Source organism: Delphinapterus leucas, chromosome 11, assembly GCF_059928025.1.
Source record: "Delphinapterus leucas isolate spDelLeu-1000000601 "Yukka" chromosome 11, BTC_Dleu_Yukka2, whole genome shotgun sequence".
NCBI classification, from domain to species: Eukaryota; Metazoa; Chordata; class Mammalia; order Artiodactyla; family Monodontidae; genus Delphinapterus; species Delphinapterus leucas.
The window spans coordinates 48,545,035-48,565,623 of NC_143139.1; the positions used below are offsets into that span (position 1 = coordinate 48,545,035).

A 20,589-nucleotide genomic window follows, 5' to 3' on the forward strand; every position below is an offset into this window, starting at 1 on the left:
CCTGTGCAGTCGAAAATCTGCACAGACACAGTTCCATATCCACAGATTCAACCCACCACGGATCATGTAGTATTATTGAAAACAATCTACATATAAGTGGACCTGTGCAGTTCAAACCCCTGTTGTTCAAGGGTCAACTGAACTTCTACCCTAGATTTTTTTAATCCACTGATATGAACACTTTTCTTTCATCTTATGATACCTTTGGTATTATATATAGTGATGAGATACAGTTTCACTGAATAGGGTCTCCTTAGACCATTACATAGGTGAAACGTGAATTTGTCTAAAAGTCACGGTTAACAGCTTTTATCATAAGCTTTATTCATAAGGGAATTCCCGTACAGCTCACATAAGGAATCTTCAAAGTCATAACGTGGAGGCAGAGAGTTCACATCTGTATTGTATACGCAGGGGTGCTCTCAACAAGTTGATTTCATTTCTGAAATTTAATCTCAAACAATGGTTGGCTGTCTGGCAGACATTTGCCTTCCATAATCTCACAAATCGATCACATGTTGTAACTGAAGTTGGAGGCTGAAATTTCTAATCATGATACCTGATTTAAATTCATTTGTCAGCCAAAGTGTCTGTTGAGAATATTCAACTTTATTTCAAGATAGAATAAAAGCGTCTCAGTTATGAATCCTAGAAACAGGCTGAACAAATCAACTCTCCCCACAATTACTCAAACAGCCCTTTCAAGAATAGGGTATTTTAAAGTTGCAACACAGCGATTGCATTCGATTATTTGCAAACATTCTTTGAAAATGAATTTACACTGCCCGGTATTACCTAGTTTCTCTCTCTCTCTCTCTCTCTCTCTCTCTCACTCCTAGTTTTCCTTTAACAGGGCTAGAAAGAGAATAGGAGATGCAAGGTAAAGGTAAAATATATTTGCCACCAGAAGAGAATAAGCAATAAAAGTTAAAGGTAAAACAGCCAACAGTAAGCAGAACCTCAGCAGAACAGCCCTGTATTGACTTTGGGCTAATCCGACCATAAATCATGGGAAGCCAACATTGCAATTTTTTAGATTAATTAATTAATTAATTTTTGGCTGCATTGAGTCTTCCTTGCTGCATGTGGGCTTTTTCTAGTTGTGGCGAGCGGGGGCTAATCTTTGTTGCCGTGTGCGGGCTTCTCATTGCAGCGGCTTCTCCTTGTTGCAGAGCACGGGCCCTAGAGCGCACGAGCTTCAGTAGTTGTGGCTCGGGGTATCTAGAGCACAGGCTCAGTAGTTGTGGCACACGGGCTTAGTTGCTCTGCGGCATGTGGGATCTTCCCAGACCAGGGCTCGAACCGCTGTCACCTGCATTGGCAGGTGGATTCCTAACCACTGCACCACCAGGGAGGTCCAACATTGCAATGTAATAGGAGCTAAACACAATAATACTGAACCACAGCAGCTAAAGGTACATTCAACAGCTAACTAGCTCTTGTCTGTAACAAGTTCGATATTAAACATCATATAAGTGGAATTCCCTGGCTTAGTATAAACTATAAAGATTTTGGCTTCTTTGCTTTAATGTGGCAATTTGAGTTTTATTATTAAATGACATTTCAACCGAATGGCTGATTTTGCTGTAAGTAATATGTCTTACTTAAAGATTTTTAAAGTGTTCTATAAGCTTAAAGCATTGATAAATGGGTGCCATGTTGTAAGGTTCCAATATTCTTATTTGCAGATGGCAATTGTAAATTATCTTCAGTTTAATTAGTTATTACTATGGTCCCATACACAGAATCCTTCTCCTTCCCCTCTCTCATATTTTATAGGTAATAGAAAAATGTAAAGTGATTTAAAAGTCTAATCCAAAAAGTACTCATTCAGTGTTGTCTCTATGAATAGTTCATCAAGAAGAAAGTAGTCTAGTTGAGAAAGCATCTTCATGGATTTTCATTTTCTTACGGTAGTACAATGCCAGACGCAAAGGTGGAAAACAATTTAATTGAATCTTGACATCGCAGAACATAATATTTTCATTGTACTTAGTCACTATATACTAAGGAGACAAATTATTGAATAAGTTGCCTTTGAATGGCCTCAAAATCTGTTATCCATTTGTTTTAGGAGGATTATAGGCCGTGCAATGTTAAACTGCCAATAGACTCCAGTGGCACCTGTACAAACCTCTGTCCTACCACTTCTGCACATGACAGTGATTTATTGACTTTCTCTCCAATTGACTGTGAATCCTTGCACAGCAAAGAGTCATGATTTTTTTTAAAAAATTTGAATTCCAAAGCCTACCACAATATCAGGCACAGTGCCACATAGCAGACCTACAATTGATCGTTACAGAGTGAATGAACAAATGAATGGATAGGCATCCCTTGAATGGAATTTGTTAACTCTGCTAAAGGGATTCATATTCTTATTTTTAAAATGTTTCTAACACTCCATTCTATTTTAAATAGATGCATATTCTGCAGTTTACAATGTGTTACCAATGACACCATCCAACTAGGAGGCAAGTATTAAGATTATGACAGTAAATAATATTCAGCTAACAGATCATGAATTTCCAGTATTTCTTGCAAATATCACACCCAGAAAGAAACTTAAAGGCCACATAATCTGTCTGTAGGTTCTATATCCTTGTTGTATCAACGGACAGTCCTGGCTCTCTGGAATTCTGTGTTCTCCCAGACTCTGGTCTCTTGGTTTTCCTATCTCTCTGTCCACACTTCATGTTCCTTAGCAAGTACCTTTTTCTACATTACCTGCTAAAATGTCTTTGATGCTCTTCCCTTTCAACACATTCCTTCTGGGGGAGCCTTTTAAATTAATTATTCCAACACCATCTAGGGGATGACTATTCTCAGACTTCTGTCTTGATTTCTAGGGCTATATATCAAACTATCCACTTGATATTTCCACCTCATTGCGTCTTTATCAATTAATATCACCAAATTGATTACTCCAGAAATACAAGTATTTCTAGAATTTTCTTTCACTAACCCTCATATTCAATTAGTTACCAAGCCCTATTGATTCTCCTTCCCAGCCCTCGACACCCTCACTGTATCACTTTCCTATCTTAGTCCAAGCCTGTTATCTCATACTTTCCTTAATTCCCTACAATTGACACATTGCAGCCAAACAGACTTTGTAAAGTGTAAATCAGACGCTTCTCATCTCCTGTTTAAGGTTCTTCAATGGTTCACCATTGCTTAGAGAATAACATGCAAATCTTTTAGCATGGCAGTGAAAGGCCATCATGATTCCCCATCCAGGGATTCCCCATCACCCCACTCCCCTCACACACATGAAGTCACCCCATAAACTGATTTCAATTCCAGGAGTAAGACATGATCTTTTATACCTCAATGCCTTTGCATAAGTTGTTTTGTGTTTGTTGTGGTAAATTGAACTAGTTAACTCTGATTTTCTGCTCATCCTTTAAGTCACAAATTGATGATTTCCAGAAATGAGGAACTTACTATTTCCCAAGTTATCCCATTCACCATCATCTTGGGCTGACACCAAGAGTTATTCCTTGTCTTTAATTGTATTCTTTGTAGTCACACAGAACAAGTCTAATGTTTTTCTTTCACATGATATATCTTCAAATAATTTAAAACCTGTTACTCCTAGTGCTTCTATTCTCTGAGGTAAATATCTACAAAGCCTTTTATGTAAGCTTCTTTTTTTCGCACCCACTGAAAGTTGGTGTCCAGAACTTTATTGGGTACCACAGTGAAGTCTAACCATTATAGAGTTAAGCTCAACTCTGCCCTTGTATTAAGCACACTTCACAACCAGCTAGCCATTATTCAGAGGTAGACTGCCCAGCAGGGAGCTGGGATTCATTCTCATCTTAGAGAGAGTTGGGAATTAGACCATAGCTGTCTCAGCACAAAACATTTGGAATTCTGAGCTTGAGGGAAGATTTACCCCACTCTCCAAAGAGCATAGAACTGGATCTGAAATCATTGTTTAAGGGATTTCAAATCCATAGAAAATGTGTGAGGAGAAGGGAAAGAGCCACAGTAGAATGTATTCAGGGAAGATTATATTTTTTAATAGAATGGCTTTTACCCACCCCAGAAAAAGTAAAAGGCATAGAATCCCTGCTAGCTAGGGATACTTGAACTTCCTGTTCTATTCTCCCAGGGCTTATGAGGTACTATTTTTCTTTGATTAGGGCTCTCCAGATAACCAAAAACAGATGAGTGTTGCCTCTCCCAGGAATACTTACCTCTGAACAAATAGCAAGCTCCTCAATATTAAACATAAATCCCTGATAGAATTTTAGGCCTCAGATTACAGACAGGATATTGTTTAGGCAGTAACCTAAAGATGTACTTCACAGTGCTAATGAAATTCTATTATGCCCAAACTAGATTCCATTTCAATGTACAAACATTCACAATTAATTATAAGATTATGAGCATAGTATTCAGAGTAATATTCAGAGTAACACCTGAATATTATTCAGAGTAACACCTACAAATAAATAGCATAATACTCAGAGTAACACCTACAAATAAATACCTGGCTCAAGTACTGTAGAAGCATTTAAATCTTACAGGAACATCAAAGCACTCATATGTTGCCCATTTCTTATTTTAATTGTAAAAATATAGGCCAAGGTTTGGAATATATTTCCTTATGATATATTTTTAAAAGTCTTTGCAATAATTTCTAATAACTTTCTAAAGAAATAACAAGGGAGACACTCCTGGATCTATTAAATTATTATTAATTAAGTAAGCAGCTCTTAAGTTAAAAATACTAGGTTTAAAATGTCACTTTTAGTAGTGCTACTTCCTGGACACCTAGCTTGGTATCCCTTCTACCCTTGGACCCAAATCTAATTGAGAAAAAAAATTTGTTTCTGTCCACATCTCTTTTTAAAACTTAATGTCATTATAGTAATTATATAGTTCCTTAAGTGCTTTTTTCAAATGTCCATATCATTTGAGATTTAAAATCTTTTCTGATATGAATTTCAATGTCTACATTTTTCTTACTATAGTAAAACATTTTCATCTATCTTAATAAATATCAAATTCAAGATGTTATACCATATTTAAATTTCTATTAAGCTAAATAACCTAGATTTAATGGATATTAATGTAAAACATAAAACCTGTTCTCCCCACGGTTGTCTCCAACTCACCTAATGTCAACTTCCTCATTCTATTTGCTCAGGACAAAAATTCAGGTCTATAGTGACATGCCTCATAATACCTTTCTAATCCGAAATATGACCACTTACCTTGCTCACTCCCCCCAGCCACACTAGCATCATTGCTGTCTCTTGAATATGGTATTCCCAGGGTAGCTTCCATGGCGGGTACTATGCTTGTTTCTCCCTTTACCTGGAAAGCGTGTCCTCTAGATAGTCACATGGCTTATCCCCTCATCTCCTTGGAGACTTCAGTATGCAAACTCCCTTGGCTCAGCACTTTCCATTTCCCCTCCCTGCTTTACTTTTTCCCATGGCACCTACCACCATCTAACATATACTTTACTCATATATTTTAATTTTTGTCTCCCCCTGTCTGATAGGTAGAATTCTAAAGATATACCCTCAAGATTCCTGTCCCTTAGGTATTCAAATAAACACTAATCTTAGCACAGCTGTGAAGGGACAATGTCATTAAAGTTGCTAATCAGCTAACCTTAAAATAGGGTAATCATCCTGGACTATCTGGGTGGGACAAATGTAATCCTTTGAGCTTTTAAAAGCAGAAGAGTAAAGCGGAGGAGAAATGGCGGAAGGGGGACGTCGGAGAGATTCGAAGTGTGAGAAAGACTCAGTGTGCCCTGACTGGTTTGAAGATGAAGGAGGCAATGTGATGGAGAAAGCAGATATTCTGATGGAGGTGAGAGAGGCTCTCAGATGACAGCTACTGGAGGGGTAGAAACCTCATTCCTACATTTAGAAGGAACCGAATTCTGTCAATAACCTAAATGGGCTTGGAAGCAGATTCTCCCTTAAAGCCTCCAGAAAAGAAACACAGCCCTGTTGTGGAAAGATGAAGCATACCCATTGATTTCAGCCTTGTGAAACCCAGAGCAGACAAATAGCCGAGCTACGCTGTGCCTGGAAGTCTGACCTACAAATAATTAATGGATGTTGTATCACGTCCCTAAATTTGCTAAGGCAGCAATAGAAAACCAATACACCCTATTAGAATCTAGGCCTTATGAGGGCAGGGATCCTCTCTTTTTTTCCCCTGTGCTGTGCTCCAGAACCCAGAATAGCACCCAACAATAAAAGATAGTAAACACTCGTTGAATGGAAGAATGTATCGAGTATACACATTTTCCCCATGAAATCTATATTTTACAAGATCTTATGAAATTTTTACCCCAAAATATTGACTAAAAATATTTAAAATGTAAAAGATGAATTGATTTGAAAACTGTCTATTCAGTAGTTTGCATCTTTGCAAGTTAGCAGTGGCTACCGCTTCCATGGAGCCAACACGAGAAGCAGTCAAATACTGCTTCTAAAGCCGTGGTTTTCAAACTACATGTTGTAACATATTTGTGGGTTATAAAATCAATTTATGGGGTTGAGGAAGGGAGGAAGAGAGGGAGGAATGAAGGAAGGAAATAAAACCAAAAAATCAGAACTTTAATTTTAGTGTGGGGTGTATGGGTGTATGTGTATGTGTGTGGGAGTGTTGTGTATATGATGGATCACAACATAAGATGTATTTCTTACTTAGGTACCATCAAGATAATTTGAAAACCACAGCCCTAAAAGTTGTCATGCTCTGTCCTGTGGACCAGGGTGCAATTCAGGGCCTGGTCAGAGGTGAGATGAAGACAGAAGAATGGGGAATGTGTCTGTTGGAAAGGGCTGATCAAAAAAGGACCACACTACACTAAGTCTATGTTAAATTTACAAGACAAGAAGAGAGCTTGTGATTGAATAATTCACAAATTGCACCCCCTTAAGGTGAGAAAATGAACTTTTCTCCTCTTGTGTTCTTCCCTTGCCTTGGACCTGGAGTAGCACCCCTGGACACCATTCAGACCCACCAACTCAGAGTCACGGAGTCTTGGTGTAAAATCAGGCAGCATCTGGAAGGGGATGACTTGAGGCTTCAATCAACAAAGCACCCTAAGATGCTATTTCTTTTCTCCCTTAGAGGGAGAGGATGAAAAACCTAACACTTACCTCTGTTCTGAGATTAGCTAGTTATTAGTGTCATATAAATTTAGTTGGAAAGGAAGTTAGAAATGTCCTTGGCACAAGGAATCAAAGGATAACTGTTGTTTAGAGGAACTTGAAATTGAATATAGCTCAACGTCCTCATTTTTTTTTTGTAGATGAGGAAGCTGAACTAGAGACTTATTTTATCCCCATTATTATAACAATGTTACTCGATTTATATTTACCAGCGATTCCAATGTTTATTGTTAGTGGGCTGCATATGGATAACAAAAGAATAATGCAGTTGTCTACTATTCATTCCCCCACTCGAGGGCATACTTCTGGTGGGCAGGCATCATGCTATGTATATCTTTGTGCTCTAGTTAGTAACTACTGTGGTTGGGGAAATTAAATAAGATAATACCTGCGATGCACTTAGCAGAGTGCCCAGCACACTTTAAGAGCTAAGTAAATGCTTTCATATTTGATTTTGTTGCTTTGATTATAATATGAGCATTCTTATTATAGAATATTTATGCACAGGAAATTTTTTAACATTTGTTGATTTTCATTGCATTATACAACAAAATAAAATCATATTTTATGCCCTTAAAATCCATTTATGTTTGAAGGGACATTAAAAAACTACAGAGTTCTTATCTGCTTAAGGCACTTTAAGTAAATGAGTAAAGATGAAAGAATTCCAATTAGTTAAAAATTACGCAGAAAATGTCTTCTTATGCATATGAGGATTCATGATTCATAAAGATAATATTTCTAATGAAAATATAAAAATCTTATATCAAGTTAAGTTCATTTTTCCTTAGGTAAGAACCAGACATCTGAGCTGCATGACCATAGGAGTGTGGAGTCCATACCAATGGCCAAGGGCTGTAAATCCTAAAATCAGAATGTGACTTCTTTTAGGAGATATTCCACAGAGAAAGAGTATCAAAACATTAAAAGAAATGAATCACAGTCTGTTTTTCCTGAGGATTCTAACAATGTTATCAAAGTTTTTTTTCTCAATTCTTACAATCTCTACAGCACCTTTCCCCCCTTCTACTTTTCTATTATATAATCAGCATATAATTATGTGCTGTTTCACACTGGAAAGACTATTCTTTTATTAATGACTCTTTGAAAAGTTCTTTATTATTTATCTTTGAAAATGAGTTTGAAATCAAAAGGCTTTCATGGCTTTTCCTTTTTTTCTTTTTAACTTACTTAGGAGTTCTTTAAAGTAATACAGTAGATGGTTACAGATGTCATACGCAGTCATTAGTTTCCAGCTTTAAGGTGAGAAGTAGGGTTCGGGAAACAATGTTGCACCCTCCTTTCTCTGCAGACTAAATGTTTGGGGTTTTGAAGAGCATGTATGCAAATATTGCTGTTCTAACAAAGGCTGTCTATTCTTTGCCTTTTCCCCTTGTTAGGACAATTAGAAAATGGGTTATGACAATAAGCTTCCTGAATTTAGTACAAAGACAGAAGGAGGATACAATTAGCATTTATGGGAAGTACAATGTAAGTTCCAAATTTGTCTTAAATGAGAAATTCACCCAGCCCCTGATCTGTAGTCAATTCTGGAAAGTACCATGCATCTCTGCTGAGGCCAAGCAAGCCTCATTGATGTTTTTGGCTGACTGGTTTTTTTCTAACATTAAATTTACCAGAGCACTCCAGATTGGATACGGGCAGTTATGAAGGAGGATGTACATTACTGCAAATTTTAATCATTTCTCGAGCCATTTTGCTTGCAGTGATAATCCCATAAGACCAACATATCTTGCGTAAGGAACGCAAATGACTTTTTGCTGAGAGCAGCTCTTCAGTTACTTTTATAGCCTATTCCTGCTTAACTTCTAGACTTTCCCATTTGTGGCTAGGACCTGCCAAATCAGGGCTTCAGTGGCTTCTTGGCTCACCACAGCCATGGCTACCTTATTCAAGACCAGCAAGTGGATAATAACACCAGTGATTAAAATAATGATCAGATTTCTTTTCAATAATATTGCTGCTGTTTATGTAGGGCAGAACCTACCTCTACCCAACACTTCCACTGTGGGCAAAGTAATGTCGTGCCAGAACTATTTCAAGAATTTATCTCATCTCCAATACTTTTTGGACTATTTCAAAGGAGATGGCAGAACACTAATAACATGATGACCTTGACAACTTTGCTTCTTTGGGGCCTCAGGGAAATCCACCTAATTGTTTTGTGAGCCAAACTAATATTCGTAATTGAACATCATTTTGCCCAGGCATTTGAAATGCCATGACGTTCCTTTAGTTGAAAATGTCCAAGTAGCTTCATTTTCACCAGCAATCTTTTTACTTGTGAAGGAAAAAGTAACAATAATTTACTTTGATTGTACTGAAGAAGCTCCTTCTCTCAAGCCCTCTTATCTTCTCTTATATATAATGATTTTTCCTTTTTAAATGAGAATCATAGACTCTCAGGGTTGGAAGGAATTTTTAAGATAATTTAATACAAACACCCACTATTGCATGAATCCTCTCTACAGTATCTTCAATGAGGTCTTCCATTAACAGCTGTTCTCCAGGGCAAAGGAGATGAAGGAAAAATAGAAAGGGCAATCCACTATAAGTTATATGAATTTATAAATAAAACAAACTAGAGGATCTAGATGTGGTCTTCCCTACTCACAAGTTCTCAGTCTTTCATCTATCTTGTTTAATTACATTATGAAGAATTTGTGAAGCAGAGACTCAATTTTACGTTTGAACTATTGAGAATATGGCCCGACAGGGAGTGAAGCAACACTTCTAAAACAATTTATTATGAGAATTTAGATCACATGCTTCTGACCTTTTCATTTCAATGATCCAAAAAGCTAAAAATATTTTTAAAGGTCTACTTTATATGAACAGAATTATAGGAAACTTTCATCACTATTGCTTAAGAATAAGTTAAATGATCTAGTATAAACTACAGGTTAAGAGATTAGGTTCTGGAATGAAAATATACGGTTTGATCTGTAACTTCCCGTTAATTAGCTATATGACCTTGGGAAGTCACTTAACATTTTAAAGCTTTGGTTTACTCAGCTGTAAAAGGAGATAATAATATTACCTCTTTCACTGGGCTATTAAGAGGATTAAATGAGCTAATTCACATGAAGCACATTGTTCAGTATATGCCATATGTTTTAAGCATCTAATAAGTGTTAGCTTCCTCATACCCACTGATGTAATAAAAACATAGAATTACGATGTAGAGAACTCACTATTTTTTAAAAAAAAATTGTTTCAGAATCTTAAATCTCCAGGCATTTACATGAGTGCTATTTTAGACTAAGGGTTAATAGTGTTAGGAAAAAAATTTTCATGCTATAAATAGCTTATAAGGAAATTTTACATTGCCAGAATGGTTTTAACAAATCAATATGGATTATATCATGTGCTAACTGAATAATACCATTATTCTAATTAACTGGTCATGCACTCCACAGATTCTGGAAGAGTGTCAGCCTTCAACTTATGAGCCTAGAGTCATGAAATCATTTGACAAAATATAAAGTTATTATTTATTAGAAACTTGGTTACTTCTCTGTATGTCTGAATAGTCAATGCACTAAAGATATTACTCAACATTATATATCTGATGGGATTTTAAAATAATCCTCTTGAATATGTCCACACAAGGTTTTTTTAAAAAAAAAAAACTGCTATTGTTAATCAATACCGTAAATTACAGTCTCTAGTTTTATGTTACATTTTATTAAATAAAATATCCCCTTTTTATAAAACGTTATTCTGTTCTAGCCCCCAGTTATCCAGTTCTAAACAGTAGTCAGCTTTCCCCTTAGGGCAAAAAGCAAAATAAGACAGAACTTTCATTTGCTGATTCCACAAAGAATTTAAATTCTGCCAGTCCAGAATATCCATGGAGGTAATTAGAAAATGAAAGAATAAAGCTATTTTTCACTTCTCTCCTACCCCCCAGAAATCAGTCATTGCAAGCTGAAATACCTCACTGTCTGAAGAGCATTCCTTTTATATTGACCCTGAGATTTGAAAACTCCTCTTGATAACTCATTACATGATTACAAACTTAACCATTAGAAAACTATTTATTGATCCAGAAATCAGGGAGGTCAAAATAATTACTCTCATAAAAATGAAAGAATATTAACTGGGAAATGTTTGTTGAGTCATATATAAATTCTCTTTTTTTCAGAATTTATTCAGATTACTATCCATCAGAAGAATGAGGGATTGGGGTCACCTTCCCAGCATTTAACACGCATCCTTGGGGCGGGGGTGTTCACGTTTTTGTCAGTATCTCATGAAGGAACAAAGAGTATTTAATTATTAGGTAATATGACAGTTGATGGCAATCTACAGAAGATGTTATTCTGGGTGAAATAAAAATGTGCTATGAAAAAATGAAGCAGGGAGAAAATGGGAGAAAAATGTACTATGGAAAACTATTACCTCTCATCCTACAACCACCACTTAAAGATGTCACTGCACATGCTCCGTGCTCTATTAATTGAGAGACTTTTTGCTTTCACAGGCTGGCTGTCCACTTACCCTAGTTGTTTTCACTTTATTCCCAGAGGAACAGCTCCATCCTTTCCGATCTGGAAGAACTTTACATTCCTCTCCCTCAAGACATGGTTGCATATGGCACCACCATTTCTGTTCCACTATTGAAGCTACAGGAGATAGAAAAATCAATTTAATATTTTCTATTTGGGCTTGTTAATTCTTTGGGTGCACATTTAAAGAGGAACAAAAGCCACATATTTCTCCCACCACTGGGCTGATTAGATTTTGAAGGATGCTTTTTTTTTTTTTTGGTCCAAAGGGAATAAATCTTTCTAGATTTTTTGACTAAAAATATTTTTTTAATTTTTATTTTACTTTGGTAAGAACACTTAAAATTTTAAGATGGTAGATCTCATGTTAAGTGTATAATACAGTATTGTTAATGATAGGCACATTTTTAAAGGATATTTCATGCCAACATATAGGCTTCATGGACAGTAACATATTGGAAAGAAACTACGTGGATACATGCATGTGCTGATTTACATAAACATATAAGAAAGTGAGTCCATGACCAGAGTCAATATTTTAGAATCAATGTAGTATTTCCCACAAGTAGGCTAAAATCAGGAAGGCATTCAAATGAACACAATCTTTTTTTACTGTGGGCAGTAACTATCACCACAAGGAGTGCACCATGAAAATATGAGCACTTAACACATTATTATTCATGATAACATCAATTATACAGACCCACATAAATGTTTATATCCTTTGTAATTAGGTGAATCCTCCAAGAAAGAAATTAATATTTTGATAAATCTCTATAAAAATATTTCATGTGAATTCTATCCACAGCTAAACGTTCACTCATCTGTGCAGTGTTTATTTTTTCATTGTTAAGAACCAGCCATGTGTTTAGGTACCCACACTATTTAATCATCTATTTTCATTTTTCCTTCACCAAATAATTTATACACACACACACACACACACACACACACACACACTCGCCCTCCACTGGCAAATCAATATTTCATGGCATCAAAGTAAGAGGCACATGGACTTATTGGAACCTCATTTTAATGCCTTTTGCTACAAAACCGCATAAGATCTTAGACCATCTTCCAATAGATTTTAGATTTCAAAACGCTCTTCAAGTGACCTTGTACCAACCACATGGTTGATGGTGCGGTCCCCCAGGATTAACCCCAGTCATCAGCATCATAGTGGGATTCCAGTTCTAAGCAGTCCTCGTCTACCCTATCCCAAAGAGCAATGGAAGAAGCCTCACCATCCACACAAGATGGAGCAGCTCGTGTGGTACCTGCCACCTGCCCAGGGAAGCAGGAGCACTTGACTGTTTGTGACCGTTCTTCTATCTTGTTCTTATTACAACATCTGTGGAGTGCCACCACCTCGCAAGTGCCCGTTTTAACATGGTGAACTGCACAAACAAAAACAAAAGTTGAGATAACATTGAGAAAGCTTTGGATACTCCCCCCTCTTTTTAATTAGAAGCACATTAAATATAGCTCTATAAAGGATCCACCATGCATGAAACTAGAAATACAATGATGCTGACTCCATAATGCAGATTTGATCTCTTTGTTAAATGTGGTAGGACCATTTCTGTCAGTAAATGCTTGGTGAAGCAGGAACAATTAGTGACTAGATTAGAATGAACTGTTAGAGCAGTCTGAAATATAGAGGCAATGTGTGGTATCATCAAAAACATATTTATTTGCATATGACTTTTTTTACACCTTTTTGTTCAACGTGTTGATCAAAGTAAGGGAACCCCCGGACAAGGTGCCCTGTACTAGGGCTGAGACAAACCTTATTCTCAAAGTAGGTGGGTTGATAAAGGTTATATTCTTCATCTAGGGGTGAGTGTAAGGGCCAGGAAGGGAAATTCTTTTCAGAAATCAGGAGGCAGAGGGTGGGAACCCACTTCCTCAGGATTCTTCTGCTCAATTTCCCTGGAAATGAACTAATTGGGTGATTTTTGAAATTCCTGCCATTTTCCTGAACGTTCCATCCAGCCTCAGGGATGGCTGCGGCATGAAGCCAACAGTATTTCCCGCACCTCCTGGGGGGGGCTGGCCCCACCCCTCGGCCAAGGCAAGGGCTCCAGGAGCTCCCTTGCCCCCCACCTTGCACCCTGGTTCTAAGTTTACAAAGTGTTTTCCTCGTTCCTTCAAGTCCTCTTCCCTGCCTCTGACATTCCCTCCCTCCCTCCCACCTGCAGGGCTGAGATCAGAGGGTGGTGATGGTAAAGGGACCCGACAATGACATGACCCTCCTGTCTCAGGTCAGGGGAGAGAGCTCGGTGGCCTCCCCTCGCCCTTGTGTTTACATTTGCAGTCTGAAGCACTTTAAGTTACGTGGGGTTTTTTGGTTTTGGGTTTTTTTTGTTTTTTTTTTTTGGTTTGTCTGTTCCTGTAACTTATTCTCCAACTACTGCTTCCAACTGAAATACGACAATTAAATGCCTGTTCAGGAGGGAAAAAAAAAAAATCATTCCTTTCCATTTTGCCTGAGGGAACAACTGCCACCGAATGACAACCACCACAGCCAGAACTTGGATGGATTTATATCTAGCCTGGAAAAAGCCAGTTCACTAAGCTGTGAGGCTCCATCACCCATTTTCTTAACCTCACAGTAAGGCTACTGAACTGTTTGGGTGATTGAAATTTTTGGACCTCACTTATCACATTAGGATAGGGTTCGAGTTTGCCTTCATTGTGTTTTCTACCCAGCATCTCTTCTTCAAAGTATTAACCCTACTGTGAAATGATCAAGCAAAATTTCCATCTGCTAAAGATAAAACCAGCTTAAAATCAAACATTTGTTGAAATGTTATGCTTTCAGAAATGTAAGAACGTGACTGATATAAAAACAGATTTAAATAGAAAAGTAGGACATAGGAAGTTGTTTAATGTTATAAAGTATACTGAGATCATTTTGTAAATGAGATGAGTACATCATGCATTCATATCAATCTTCCCCTCAGAGATGAGGAACCACTAGGCAGTAACTCAGGTTAGATTGCTTGGATTTTTCTTCTAAGAGAGACCAAAGCGCATGGATTGTCCACCTCACCCCCCATGTGAAACCGAGAAACTCAGGTGTAACATACAGCTTTGACACATAATCCTCAAAAGAATGTTAAGAAGCAGATACCATTTCCAATGTCACAAAGATTTTTCTGTCATGGTAGATACAAATGGGGATTTCTCCATGTGTGATTCAAACATAAGGCTATCAAACAAAAGCTAAAAACTTGAAAGCCGGATTTCTGTTCCTTGTGCTGTAGAAAATATTTTCTTAGCTAAGGATGATTCAGTTTGTTTTAATTTATTGAATGCTTTATGTAATATTATACGAGTCAAAATACTGCTTTCTACACTGAACCTCACTTAGTCACATTTTGAGTCAATACCACATATCAGGCATGGTTCTGAGTAATGGGGATGCAACAATGTGTAAGATGGACACAGACCTGCCCTCAAAGAGCTCATATTCCTGTGGAGAAAACAAATAATAATTAGGTACTAATGATTAAGTAAGACAATATTAGATTTTCTAGCTCCTTGAAAGAAATGCAGTAGGGTAATGTGATTGAGAGTAATCAAGCATGGAGGGAAGGCAGATTTTTGTGACTCTCAGGGAAAACCTCTCTGAGGAGGTAACCTGAATAATGGCCTGAATGATGAGAAGAAAGCCTCCATGATGAAGAGCTAAGAAAGGAGGAACTTTCCAAAGAGAAGGAGCAGAAAATGACAAGGTTCTGAAATGGGGAAACGTGTGGTGTGTTCCCAGGACAGCAAGATGGCCAGTGTGGATGTACTGTGGCTGAACAGCTGAGAGGCTGAGGACAATATGTCAGAAACGTAGGAAGATGGTGTAGGGGCGGGGGTGCCATGGTAAAGAGATTGGATTTTATTCTCGTTGCAAGGGAAAGCCTTTGGGTGGAAATGTTGTCATCTCATTAATGCTTTAGAAGTTTGCTCAAGCTGCTCGTTAGAGAATGGACTGAAGAAAGCAAGAGTGAAAGCAGGGAGACCAGTCGTGAAGGGGTTGCAGGAGTTCAGGAGGTGAAGGATGGGACACAGACTAGACTAAGGGTTGGGAAGAAGTACCAGATGAGGGATATTTCAGAGTAGAGTTGGTTTGACTTGCTAATGGATTGAGTGTGAGCTGTGAGGGGAAGAGGAATTAAGGATTACTCCTAAGCTTGTCCTGAGGAATTAGAATTTGGTGGTTCTGGAAGATAGAGGAGGCCTGGGAAAGGGGAGTTTGGCAAAAGTTGGGTTGGGTCGAAATTACTGTAGTTCTGTTTTGTCTGTGTTAAGTCTGAGATTCTTACAAGACACAGGAGTAGAGATGTAAATCAGGCAGCAACATTTATAAAATGGAGCTTAGGGAAGAGATCTGGACTGCAGATACACACTTAAGAGATCTAGGTTGATAGGTGATATTTAAAGCCATAGACTGGACTAAATTACCATGGAAAGGCTACCGCTACCGATAGAGAAGTAGGGAAGGAATAGTCCAGAACCTAAATCTGGAAGAGGGGAGACAGAAGAAAAAACTGATACAGAGCAGAACGTGAGGTAAGAGAAAAAGAACATGAGATAAAGGCATGGAAAACCAAAGAATAAAATGTTTCAAGAAAGAGGGGTTGGTCAGTTATGTCAAATGTTGCTGAAAGGTTTAATAAATGAAGCGAAATAATTGTCTACTAAAAAAATAATATGATGCAGCAGTTAAAACAGAGCCTCCAAAACCACAGTAGCTAGGTTCAAATCTAAGCTTCTTCAAACAGCACTGTAACCTTGGACACATCATCAGATATCTCTGATTAGTATTTTTTCATATCTAAAAGAGGGATATTAATAGCAGCATCTTCATATGGTTGATCTGGGGATTAAATGAGTTAATATGTATAAAGTATTTAGAACACTCCCTGCCTCATAGCAGGTACTCTGTGTTAGCTATTATTAGCACTTGATCTAGATAAAAATCATTTTAATGGCATGATGAAGATAAAAGCATGATTATAGTAAGTTTATTAGAGAATGAGATGCAAAACTGCAGATAATTATAAAAATTTCTTTCAGGGAGTTTTTCTGTGAAGGGAAGAAGGAGATGAAGTAATAGTTGGAATGAAGCAAAGGTTCAAAGAAAGTTTTTTAATGGGTGCCATAAAAGCATGCTTGCTTGCTGGAAAAATCTGAGAAAAAGAAAGTGACAATATAGGAGAGAAAGTGGATAATTAAAAAAAGAACTTCCTTAAAGGGAAGTAAGGAATTGAGATTGAGGGCACCTAGGGGGTTGGCATTAGATTCATGTGGGGACATTTAATCCTAAGAGTGAAGGTGAGATACGTGAATACAGAGTCAGGTAGGTGTGAGCGGATTAGTTGGTGAGAAGATGAAGTTTCATATCTGATTTTATCTCATTTTGCTATGAAATATGAGAGATGTTTGAGAAGAAAAACAGAATATGAAATATATATTTCAAAGAGGAAGAATAAATTTACTGGGAAAGAGTAGTAGGACTGCCCGGCAGGGAGTTGGCTGATATGCACCCAGTAAACTGTAGAGGACACAGTGGAATGAATGAAGGGGTGGGATTACAGAACAAAATGGAAATAAACGTCTGTGTGATGATAGATCATTTGGGGTGCTTGGAGCTCTGATAGCAATTTAGGGAAACAGAGATGTAAGTCATGATGAGATGTGTCCTGCAAGTCTTTGAATGGAAGCCAGTTTAGAGAACAAGGGATTATTAGGGTTTCTTCAGAGAGTGATGCTAGCAGGCAGAGGACCGAGCTGAGACAGCTTCAGGAAGAGCTGGATAGTGGCTGGGCTCTCTTTTCCACAGAACTGCAGCGGCCAGGAGCACACAGCGAGGTTCCACTAGTCTCTATCCTGAGAAAAGAGGCAGGCACCATTTCAGCATCATCCACCAGGGCCATTTTATCAACTTTGTTACAAGGAAATTTTTATCATATGTTGGAAAAGAATTGACGGGTGAAAAATTTGCTCCTGGTTTTCCCTTCCCAATGCCAATGTCAAAATTCATTTCTACTTTTCCTGACAAGGAAAACTGTACTTCTCCACCCCACTAATTAAATCTAGATGTGGTGATGTGACTTGCTTTGGCCAATGAAATGAAAGCTGAACTTACGAGCAAAAGCAAAGGATATCAGTCTGTGTGGACATTTTAATAGCTAGTGTCATTCACCAGATTTCTCCCACCAGCAAGAGCAACTAATTACATTCTTGATAGTAGAGACTATATCAGCCTGAGTCCCCAAGAGACATGAAACAGAGTCCCCGCCAACCATATGGACATATGAGTGAGAAACCTTAAAGTGTTATAAGCCTCTAAAATTTCGTGGTTGTTTGCTACTGTCACAAAACTTAGCCTACCCTGACTACACAGTAGTACTTTCCATTGCTTCCTAGGTTGTGCAGTAGGATATATATTGTCAAATGTGTTAGTTGAAGGATAAGTCAGTGAAACATGATATCTCAAAAACCTGGATCATTCTAGCTTATTGAGTCAATGCAGAACGAACAGAAACAAGAAAATGTTGTTCAGATGTTTATATAATTCAAAGGGTTGTAAAGAGTCATTTTACAATTGGATAATTATGTTGGCTAAGTTCAGTATGTCAGAGCTCTGGTGAAGAAAGTGTGCTTATTTCTTCTTTGAGAAGAAAGGAGGTAAAATGATGCCCATATGGTGTAATGAAGAGAAGGATAAGGTAGGAGCTGCACTGGGAAGAAGAGAGGCATGTCCTCCCCCTTCAGAGAATATGGGACTAAATGTTAAGGAATTAATAACAAAGGTGATGCAGAAGAGCAAGCCTCACAGACCCAAGGCCTTTCTGCCCTGACCTTTCTCTTCATTGCCTGTGAATAAAATGCACAGACACACAGGTTGAGTTTCCTTGTGAGAAGTAGGATTTTGTGAAAAATCTCTATCAGACTTTGTCCTTCTTATTAAAATTGAAGTTGTAAAGCTTTCTGTGGGAGGATGAGAAGGGGATGATTAACCTTGTTAAAATAGAATAGATGATAGGTAGGTAGGTAGGTGGATGTGGATGGATGGATGGATGGAAGGATGGATAATCCTGCACTCAAAGAGTCTTAAGGCATGGGTAGGGAGAATATTGACTGTTCAATATTTTTATATATGCCAGTATATATGGTAAGTAAAATGAGATATCTCAAAATAGGGACGTGAATCTTCTAGCAAAATTTAGTTCACCTAAGCATGGCATACATATACACACACATAGTTTTCTTATTTGTCTGCTATATATCTTAACTTCTCATGTCAAATTCTTATAGACAAAGGCTAATTTTTCATGTAAACTGCTAGTATGTGGCATGTGTTTAATAAATGGTAAACAAGCAATTTAAGAAGGTAAAACTAATTCCTGTGGTTTTCCTTTAAAAGGTTAATGAGACTGTAAAAAATTCAAGCAGTTACTAGAATTCTCTACACGGAGTCAGACAGAGCTCATGATAAACTAATCTAATCAAATATTAGGGCTTTCCAAATTAACAAAATAGACTTCACAGACAATCGGCGTCATACTAAAATGATGCAAGACCCCCTGGAGAAGATTTAAATGGAAAAAGAATGAACAATTTTCTTCATGTCACAATCCCCAAGTCACAAAAGATAAAACAACAAAAAGCCCCACACCTTTCTGCTATTTTCTCCTCCCTGAATGTGATGCATTAATACAAAATGTTGCCTCCTACATTTTTGTGAAATGACACTAGAGAACACATAGGTTTTAATTCTTATGAAAACAGGATTACCAAGTCTTGCCCAGCTCTAATTGTTGCCTTCCAAGGTTATTACCTTCATATATCATTTCAACAATAGGATACCGCCCTACTGGTTCCCCAGAAACATGGCCTTAAGAGACTGCCTCTTAAATCCTATCTTAAGATTCCTAAATGTTTTTGCAAAGCTATTATGACTGGAATACTCTGGAATGAAGTCTTATAAGGCATTTTAGCAAAATCTTTGTTTCTAACTATTTTTCACCTTCTCCATAAGAAAAAAAATCTGAATAGCATTTGGTTTATATGTGTGCATAAATTTTTAAAAATTATATATATATACACATACCTATATAGACACATTTAATTATATATAATTATATACACATATATGTTTATATATATGTTAATATGGTCACATTTTAGCCATTACCTGTGAACCAACTGTATACGTAAATATGAAAAATGGGTTCACAGAATAGTATTAATGCAAATCATTTACCTTGAGTAGTGGTTGCTGGCCTTTGGTCAATAAGAGCACAAAGCTATGCATATCACATTCTAAATGTAAGAATAATCCATTCACTCTGGAAACAATTTAAGGAATAGCGGTATTTGCTAAGTAACATCCATAGACTATTCACTGTATGCTATGCATTATTCCATTTTATCATCACAACAACCATTAAAGAGGAAACTATAATTATCCCCAATTTACAGATGAAGAGACTGAGCCAGAGAAATGGTAAGTAACTTGCCCGAAGTAAAATAGTAATAGACAAAACCAGAGGTGAGAATTCAGACAGTTTGCTTTCAGAAACCATGATCTTCAACACTATCATATGAGGTCTTTTCTACAGAGCTCCACGCACATGCAGTAGACTATAGTTCCAGCTGATGTGAAGGAAAGCAAGAAGTGTATCACTGTTCCTACATGTGATGCTTGGTAGCCTAGAAAGGACGTGCGCTCTGGAACTGAAATATCTCAGTGCAAGTCTACCCTAACCTATACTATACTTGAGTAAATGCTTAAGCCCATCCACCTTTCAAAGAACTGGTTTGTTCATCTCTAAGATAGCTCCATCGAGTCCTTATAAAGACCAAATGAGATAATGTATGTGAAACTGCTTTTA

At 37.4% G+C, this 20,589-nt stretch overlaps 1 protein-coding gene across 3 annotated transcripts in view; it reads right to left on the reverse strand.

The window, feature by feature from the left end:
- The window catches only part of TAFA2 (TAFA chemokine like family member 2), a 604,247-nt gene that overhangs the window by 41,362 nt on the left and 542,296 nt on the right, over positions 1-20,589 (reverse strand). For 2 of the 3 annotated variants that reach the window (XM_089919990.1, XM_089919991.1), the window contains 2 exons: positions 12,934-13,086; positions 10,378-11,806 (listed from right to left, as the gene is read on the reverse strand). In XM_089919990.1, coding sequence (XP_089776116.1) covers positions 11,637-11,806; positions 12,934-13,086 — 323 coding nt within the window. In that variant the 3' untranslated portion in view covers positions 10,378-11,636. Of the gene's footprint in view, positions 1-10,377; positions 11,807-12,933; positions 13,087-20,589 lie in introns of those variants that run through there. The other variant, XM_089919992.1, reaches the window with a different exon arrangement.